Consider the following 9781-nt stretch of genomic DNA (forward strand, 5'->3'; position numbering starts at 1 on the left):
AGCTGGCGGGTGATAATTTGACACTGCTAATTCCGATGCAGGTCACTTACTTTTTATTGACAATTACAAGCCTGTCTTATTGTGGTGAAAATATGACTTCAGCTATGTTTAGCTTTATAATAATGTTAGAAATATAGCCTACTGCTAGCTTGTCTTGGAAAAGAAGAAATCCTCTCGCGGACCACCTGAGATTTGTCACGGACCACCAGTGGTCCCCGGACCACACTTTGAGAATCACTGGTCTAGAAAAACTCTTGCCTGCGATATCCCATGCTGCTTGTTCCAATCTGAAAGATAGCATGAATGCTGGACTAAAGTTAACACAGTTCTTTCAAACTGAACCATTCCTTTACACACGCTACATGTATAGCCCGAGTAGTGATTGTTAAAATATTGTACCTCAAAGGATGTGAATAAATACTGTTCTGTGTTGTGTGTAGCATGTGTAGTTTGTAGAGATGTACAGGATCCAAGATCCGGTTCCGGATCCGGCAGGATAATAGGGTTTTTCAGACTATCCGGATCCGGCAGGATCTTAAGCAGTGGATCCAGTATCCGACAGTTTGCTAAAAATCAGGATCTGGGGCATCTCTACTTTTTACGTAGCCTAGGCTTTTCAGTCAGCCTTTCACAACCCCAATCGCTGCATGGACTGAAAGCCCTTTGGAAGCGGCCGCTAAAGACAGTATGGCAGTAAGCCAATGAGTCTTAAGGATAGTTTGCGCCAACTTAATAAAAAGGGCCCACGTGTGCGAGTTGGCTATCTGTTTCAACCCTTTCGTCGGATCCGGTATCCGGTTCCGGATCCGGATCCGGCAGGATCTTAAGCAGTGGATCCGGTATCCGGCAGGATCCTAAAAATCAGGATCTGGTGCATCTCTAGTAGTTTGTGCTGTTATGTTCTATGATGAATGTCCGAGATGTTTCTCTGCGCCCGACCGTTGAACTCACTGTCTTATTCACATTTTATATACAGTACATGTAGATTGTGATATTTATTATGTTTGTTATGATTTAAAACTGCTTTTGATGATAATTTGACTTTCTGCTGTACATATCTTCCCTTGGCCTTTAGTTTTTCCTCAAGTCTACACACTACTGCCAGAGATTCTTTAAGTATAAAGTGCCTTTCCCTCTGCCTTGCGTCCGCATACATATGCATGAAAGCAGCAGGCCAACCTGTCATGCTGTACCTGTGACAGGGCCGTTACGCTCAATAAACCGCAGAGATTTAATAAAACTTCCACAGTTTGACAGATTGCCAAACCGTCCTGTGCAGCCAGCGAGCTAAATGTTGACAGACAGTCCAGAGACTACTTCCACATTCGGCCATATTTGGATGCAGTTCACGGACTACCATTCTTCAACCTGCCCTTAAGAAGGCCACGCTGTCTGAAAACATGTAGACATGCTCTTTGAGTCAAAGCCCAATATAAAAAAAGGCTTTTTAATAAGTATCCTGTTGAAAAGCGCCTCTAACCATTGGGCCATAACTATTCTTGCAAGTCAGAGGCATGCTCAGTCCCTTTAAAGAAAATGTGAAAAAAACATGTTCTGGTGGGTGCTCTTTCGTTCAAGGTGTTTGTCCAAAGTTAGTTGAAAAGAAAAAAACTTTTCTGCACCAAGGCACTCCAAAAGGTGTAGTTAAAATGTCTTTATTTTAATGACATGTCCAGTGAGGACTTTGGCTTTTGGCCTTTTGAATAAGTATCCTGTTGATAAGCAGCTCTAGCCATTGGGCCATGGCTGCCCCATCTTGTTTTTGATGCAGCACGCTGCACTCAAATTAAATTATCACAAACGATGTGTTATTTCTGACTGTGCTGAGTGAACTTGTTAACAGTTAACACAATTCATCATCCAGGTAGAGGAGTTAATGAATGAGATCACACATGTAGGGCCTAAGGGAAGGCGGGAGGGGAGGTCGGTGTGTGGGAATGGGCTCGTTACTGCTGTACAGGTATGTGTAATCAAGCTGTTCCCGCACATTTTGTCCCCCTCGGGGCGGTGAACTTGCCACCTCCTAGTCAACGCATCAGTTCGGAATCGGAGGCCCAGTACGATACCGCTGAGCTAAAGGACAAGTTCGACAGCCCAACGCTATTGCACTGTATTGAGGCTTCGGGAAGGAGGTTTACTAACGCTCCACGCCACACTCCGCTAGTTGGCCTCCGTTACACTCACGTTCAATCTTAGCGCTGAATTAACATTGCGAGGCCACATAAATGGTAAAATGGTAAACGGACTGCTTTTATATAGCGCCTTTCCACTCCTTCGAGCACTCAAAGCGCTTTACATTGTGGGCCTCACATTAACCCGTTCACACTCACATTCACACACCAGTTGCAGTGGCTGCCATGCAGGGTACGGCACCCTGCCACCAGGAGCAATTTGGGGTTAAATATCTTGCACAAGGACAAATCAATGTGGTCAGGCATAGCGGGGCTCGAACCTGCAACTTTCGAGTCGCTGAACAGCTCCCCTACTACCTAAGCCACCATCACATATGCTCTGAACAGTGTTAAATTCAACACTCAAAGAGATGAACACTAAGTCGATTGGGACCTATATTCTCAGAATATCTCTGAATTAACATTCCATTTTTACAGTTCAGTAACACTAGGTTTCCTGTCAGCGATACACTCACACTTTGCAAGATAAAAACAACAGCTACTACCATTTCCCACTAGTCTCAGACTGCCTTCACACACAGTTCACACAGTCAATCATGCGCACACGAGCAGAGTGGTAGCTTTGACTCTGCATTAATTTGCAGCCTCTGGGCTATACATATCCCACACACTCAAGAGGCTCAGGTGATGCTCACTTCTATTGCAAAAGGAAAGAATAGCAAGCTCTCTACAGTCTTTTCTCCAGGTTGAAGGGGTGCATCTGGTTATTCCTTTTAGGGCTTGACAGACTTATGAACTGTATCCAAAACACTCTCCTTTGAGTCAAGGTAGTTGAAGTATTAAAAACCCTTTATTTTACATCGGGGTAAACATGTTAAAAACACCAACCGGTTTCAGCCGTCCGGCCTTCATCAGGGCGTCGATGCTAACTTCTCTCCTCTCTCCTCTCCTCTTTCCTATCACTAACTGGCATGGCAGGTGATGCTCTCTCTTCTCCTCTCTTCTCCTCTCCTCTCCTCTCCTCTTGCCTCTCTCCTCTCCTCTCGCATCTCTCCTCTCGCATCTCTCCTCTCCTCTCTCCTCTCCTCTCCTCTCCTCTCCCCTCTCCTCTCCTGTCTCCTCTCCTCTCCTCTCCTCTCTTTCCTCCCCTCTCCTCTCTCCTCTCCTCTTCTCTCCTCTCTCATTCTCACTAACTGGCATGGCAAGTCATGCTCTTCTCGCCTCTCTCCTCTCTCCTCTCCTCTCCTCTCCTCTCATCTCTCTCCTCCCTCTCCTCTCTCCTCTCCTCTCCTCTCTCCTCTGCTCTCGTCTCCTCTCCTCCCTCTCCTCTCCTCTCTCCTCCCTCTCCTCTCCCCTCTCCTCTCCTCTCTCTTCTCCTCTCTCCTCTCCCCTCTCGTCTCGTCTTCTCTCCTCTCCTCTCGCCTCCTTCCTTTCTTCATCTTACCTCTCCTCTCCCCTCTCCTCTCTTCTCCTCTCCTCTCCTCTCCTCTCACCTCTCTCCTCTCTCATCTGGTCTCACTAAAGGGCCGTACACACACGTCGCTGCTAGTTACTCGCTCAGCGAATGAACTCAATAGAATGTCAATGTGTATGCCCAGCGAGACTTGCAGGCGAGTAGGTAAGTACTGTACAAGCGATGCGATGTGGGCGGATCCCGAGTTGAAAATATTTTATCTTCGAGCGAGGCAGGTAAGCGAGTAACCAATTGGAAGGCAGAGTTCGGTACTTCTCACCTGTTCATTGGCAGTTAAAGCCACAGGAACTTTCCGCGAACGTTCCATGAAAGAGAGGCGAGTAGGCAAACAAGCGAGAAGCTAGTAAATAGCAGCGATGTGTGTGTATGGCCCTTAACTGGCATGGCAGGTCATGCTCTTCTCGCCTCTCTCCTCTCTCCTCTCTCCTCTCTCGTCCCTCCTCTCTCCTCTCGCCTCTTTCCTCTCGTCTCACTGGCAAGGCCGTCTCGCTGCCGGCTGCCCTGCTATGACTCAAATATTTGGGCAGATGGACTGAAAAGAACACGATAAAACCCACCAAGATCTGACTGTACTGTGGAGGAGTGTGAAGCTTATTCGTTCTTCCCACCCAAGGAGATAGGAAGCCACAGACCTGAACTACACAGTACAAAAAATGTAGTGGTAGCCTCTTACTGCAGATGGGTCCTCTGACGAGCCTATTCACTCGTTGCTAAAAACACTCAACTACATCATAACAACATTGCTATGAAAATGCAGAGTCTTTAGTTATCTAAAACTTGGTCATTACCATTTGGTGATAATTAGGTTATAACAGTGGTTCTCAAACTTTTCCCATCATTCCCCCCTTCGGAGGGTCTGGATGCTTCCGAGCCCCCCCTGAAGCATCAGCAGTACTCGCGCAGACTGATTTTACGATCTCTGCGCTGTGCAGAATTAAAGGAAAGGTTCATTTCCTATATTAGAATTTAAAACATAATGTTTATAATTATGTATATGATGCTTAAAATGTATTGGCTTATTGGCAAGACAGGAAATCATTTCCTTAGGGGAAAACAACCCTAAATCAGATGTCACACGCTTACGCCCCACTTTGAGAAACACTGGGTTATAACATGGTCTCTGCGATAAGGAGTTGATACAAAAAAATTGTGTTAACACTTAGATAGTACACAGTGACCAAATACAATCTAGATGTTACATCTGTTCTTTAACTCCTCAGTGCGGAGTCTCTGTTAGGCCTATATAACCTTATTATTAAATTAATACTGCCCCCAAAATGGTAATGACCAAGTTTTTATCGGTTGACCTAAAACTCTCTGCATTTTCATAGCAATGTTGTTATGATGTAGTGTTTCAATCTGTTTTCAGCGAAGAGGGTGAATAGGCCCATCGTCGCGCCTATCTGCAGCAAGAGGCTACGTGTTGAATTAAGACGGCAAGATTTGCTGTGTGTGTGAACCTGACTCACCACCAGTAATGAATCAGGCCTACAGTATACTACTGTACCTTTCATGAGATGCAGAACAAGGCACAGAATCAGGCCTACAGTAAACTACTGTTAATGCCAGAGGTCAGAGGAGAATGGCCTGATTGGTTAAAGCTGATGCAAAGGCAACATTAACCCCTTAGTGTAGAGCCTATGGCATAACCGTACTGTCACCAAAATTGTAATGGCTGTGTCTTAAAGGGACACTATGCAGGAAATGGTCAAAAAGGGTACTGCAACTATGCTGCTCATTGAAACTGGGCTGCCAATTGCCAAATTTGATCTTTACATGAAAGTTTTCTAAGTAATAAACAAATATTTTCTAGTATGGTCCAAGTAGAGTCATTTTTGCAGCTAAAAATGGCTATTTTTGGAAATTCAAAATGGCGGACCATGGAGAAGAGTGCAATTTTCCCAGTCGTAATGAATTCTTAGAATTTGATGGTGGTGGTAAGTATTCATGAAAAAGGTAACATTAGTGAATGGGCAGCATGAATTCTGGAAATAAACAACTAAAAATCTCACACAGTGTCCCTTTAAACTGTTACTTGAGGCTCTCTGTACTGTCATAGCAATGTTGTTATGATGTAGTTGAGTATTGTCAGCAAATAGTGAATAGGCCCGCCGGCGACCCCATCTGCAGTAAGAGGCTATGTCAAGTAACCACTCGTTACAGCCGTACAAAGACAATCTCTGAACGCACAGCACATTAAGGTAAATGGGCTACAGCAGCAGAAGAATACCTCCTCGGTAGTCACTCCTGTCATAGGCGTAGCCAGGGGTGTGCCTGGGTGGGCCTGGGCCTGGGCCTGCCCACTTGACATCCATGCCCACCCCATTCACACTTGACAGTCAACTGTTGCCTCATTGAACTATAATTAATGGTATAGCACTGAGCTGTAATTAATCATTTTGTCAAAAGTCTGGTTCATCTTCTGTGATTTCTATGATTTCAATTTCAAGGTATCATTTTTGATCGCGATATTATAATATCTGCCTATTCGTTTTCGGGTTGGGTTCGTCCGTTTTTTTCTGGGCCCACCTGTTTTATTATTTCTGCCTACGCCCCTCCTACTGTCAGCTAAAGTGGCGTACACACACAGGCCTGCAACAATACTCAGATAGGCCGTGGCACTCCAAAAAAGATCATTTGGTACTAAGGGGCCCAAATCGTGGCCAGAAAATATCCCCTATGTAAGTGAGTAGGGCCTACGCCATTATACGACAAAAGTGGCTCCAACCCGGCACTAAAGAGGTGTACCTAATAAAGTGGCCGGTGAATGTGTGCTAGTCAAGTCAAGTTGGCTTTATTGTCACTTTCTTTACATGAACTGGTCATACAAAGAATTTGAAATTACGTTTCTTACTTTCCCACGCAGAGACTAGACATAGACTTAGGTGTGGACATAGACAATTAGACATAGACAGTAAGCATACATTACACCTATAGAGTACCTATACAATACCCTTACAGACATATAAAGTGCAAGACTGGGCAACAGCAGATATATATAGAACGTATATTAAAATACATATGTTATACTCATGTCCCATGATAGATCCATTATGGTCTGAGATAGTGTCTTTTATCAACAACTTGCTGACCACTGCTCTGGTACGCCATCCTCTACTCTGTCTCTTAGGTGTGGTACCACAGGGGAACGGGTTAAATTCCCACCAATCCTCATGGTGTCGAATAGCTCTAATAACTGGTTGTAGGATAATATTACGCCATTGGAAAACACAAGTAGTTGTATCCATGGTGGAATGGTTTAACGAAATGTCCAAGATTGCCTCTTACGAGAAGCTGTGCTACAGAATGATAAACAAGGAGGATGTCTATGTGAAAATGCTTTTGTTTTTTTCCCCTTCTTTCTCTGTCTTTCTTTTTTTTTTTGAGGGACATGGTAACATTCAGTGGTATATAAAAGTGTACAGTTACACTCATTTCATACACATATACTGTACAGTGTTTAGCTTTGTTAGTCTGTGTCTGTCTGTAGTCCTCCCTGTTCACCTGTGGTTGTTCAGTGTGTGGCTTGTTCCATGTATTTGTGAGAAAAAAAAAACAATAAAAAGTAAATTACAAAAAAGAAGGTATATTAAAAACTGTACCTTTCATGAGATGCAGAGCAAGGCACGTGACCAGGAGGTGTCCAGGTGTCATGGCGGCGGGGGACCGTCTCTCTCCAGCCTGCGGGGCGGGCCAGCTTCATGGATCCACGTCGACGGCACTTACTTCTCCGCACACTGCTGGGAAGGAAACAAAGACAGCACTGTGATGTTTATCACCCTCTGACTCTCTTTCTCACTCTCACTCTCACTCTCACTCTCACTCTGTCTCTCTCTCTCTCTTTCTCTCTCTCTCTCTTTCTCTCTCTCTCTCTTTCTCTCTCTCTCTCTCTCTCTCTCTCTCTCTTTCTCTCCGTCTCTCTACCAACAAGGCAAAGCAACAGATAAAAACACAAGAGCACTTAAGTTTTAAGACGTTAACTCTGGAAGGAGCACATATGACGACGCCTTGGGGAGCCCCAACAGAGACAGAAGACAGATAATAGCCTTCAGCCTGCCTGACACTGACATAAAATGGTTGCTGTTCGACCCGACCCGATTCGCCACCACCATGGCACAGCTGACGCCACACCACGTGCCTTTTTGTCTTGTGCCAGCGAGGGTGATGGTGTGGGGCAGGTGTTTAGGTTGGCAAGCGCACAACAACAAAAGTGTGTCTACTGTATTTGGTCTGCTTTTGCCTGTACTGTAATATCATCAAATTAGTCTAGATGCAAATGCATCTCAGAAATATAGACCACATAATTGTTGTTATTTCCATGTGTGAACATTATGATGACATTACATGTATGTGGCAGCACCCTTTAGCATTTGCCTACAGTAGTATCAGAAAGGAAGAGAGTGTAAAATATCTTTCATACACAGTAAAAATAAAATAAAAAACAAACCAATCAGTCTTAATTGAGCAGCAGAGAGTAGGCTACTCTGGGAACAAATACACTCTACGTAGACGGTGTTAAATCAACTCCAAGGGTTACATTTTCTTGCTGTGTACTCTATACTTGTTTTCTGTTGACCCCTCTGTGGTTGTCTCTCTTGCGGTTTTCTTCAGGTGCCATCTGCTCCTCTCTGATGAGGAAGTAAGGTGTGACTGAGGTTACTCGAGGACAGTTATTATCACACCCACAGGAACCCTATAGTCCTCATCACTATCAGCAGCAACACACTTCCACTATGGCAAACAGGTGTAATGACGAAAGCAATGGGTGGGGGTGTAGTACGTATAGCCTAATTAGAGGGAAAAATGGGTATTCGTTTTCTGGATGTATACACGTTTTTGTTTAAGGAAATGTCTATTTGGATGAGATAATCACACAGCCAATGCAATTACGCGTTAGCTATTGCTCTGTCGGACCATCAAGTGCATAAACGACGTACAGATAATAAACAGCCCGACTGTAGACTGAACAAATACGACACTGCTTCAGCGTCATTGCCTGACAAATCTCCGATTTGTCACTGTAAAATGTCTAATGTAACGGCTGTACCCGGCGCTACTGTAACACAGTCCAGCATTAACAATGAAGAGTCAGCGCATCACCAATCAAACATGCCTTACCTCAGAGATGCTCCGGATGGATGCTGCGTCTGAGCTAAACCAGCATATCATTCATGTCGTGACGCTTATTTTACAATCCGAGTGAAGGATGGATGGGCTACCGTAACACGGCTGGTGAAATAGTCAGTGGTAGCCTACAAGCTCAACATGGTATGAATGATGCTGGAAAGGAACGGACGGAGGATGACTGCTGTGCCGTGATTCTGTCAGAACAGAAGGGAGTGTCTTCAGCCGGGGGCAACAAGGGAGGGATAGATAGACACGTGGCTACTGATGTAGGCTGGATGTACGAGCTGTGTATGTAGCGCCAGAGGCGGAGACGTCTGTGTGAACTGTGAACCTATCCAGCCCACCACAGCGCATCCTCAGCACGTCCCTTGGCGCGCTAAAGCATCGCCTTTCTTTAAGATGGCATGTTTACAAAACATAAATAGAAATGTATTTATAACATAGCTATAACATATCACATATCATCGTATCACAGCTGACACACCCCTAAAAATTGCCTCCTCGTGCTTGCTTGCATCTGTTGTGTGTATACCCAATGCATACGCCTTTATGAGCACTTATTCTGTTCAATTATTCGGTTTCTGCCAAAGGCGTTTTTCGTGGTAGCCTATGTTTTAGCGTCTCAAAATCAAACCATTCTTCGGCTGTTTTTGACATTAGGCTACAGCTGGAAGCGCATGTTGAATCACGTGATACGTATGCTTGCGCTTCGTCACCCCGTGTAACAAAATATTCAGGAAAGCGAAACTTAGTTGCGTGTATTTCCGTTGGATACGGAGTGGATGCTGGATCATATCTTATTTGACTCTTGTGGCACAGGTAGGCCTACGCTTATTTGCCTACATAATTCATTGATTTTTGTGGGGGGTTTTAATTATCGTGTTCAGATGTTTTGCATGTTGTTTTGTTGACCGTTGCACAGTAAATTGTTAATTCAACACTTAGGCTAGATACTCAAAGTGACACAAGGTGATGAAACAGGGAATTTTTTTGAGCAACCTGAGCGGGTAACGACCTTGTATGATGATGTTTAGACTGCTCATCACAT

The 9781-nt window shown here is 44.6% G+C and overlaps 1 protein-coding gene across 1 annotated transcript in view; it reads right to left on the reverse strand.

The window, feature by feature from the left end:
• The window catches only part of kiaa0319 (KIAA0319 ortholog), a 45319-nt gene extending 38059 nt beyond the window's left edge, over nucleotides 1–7260 (reverse strand). The window contains exon 1 of the mRNA XM_063198432.1: nucleotides 7209–7260. Coding sequence (XP_063054502.1) covers nucleotides 7209–7260 — 52 coding nt within the window. The remainder of the gene's footprint in view (nucleotides 1–7208) is intronic.
• Nucleotides 7261–9781: the final 2521 nt, after the last annotated feature.

This window comes from Engraulis encrasicolus, chromosome 5 (assembly GCF_034702125.1).
Source record: "Engraulis encrasicolus isolate BLACKSEA-1 chromosome 5, IST_EnEncr_1.0, whole genome shotgun sequence".
Lineage (NCBI taxonomy): Eukaryota > Metazoa > Chordata > Actinopteri > Clupeiformes > Engraulidae > Engraulis > Engraulis encrasicolus.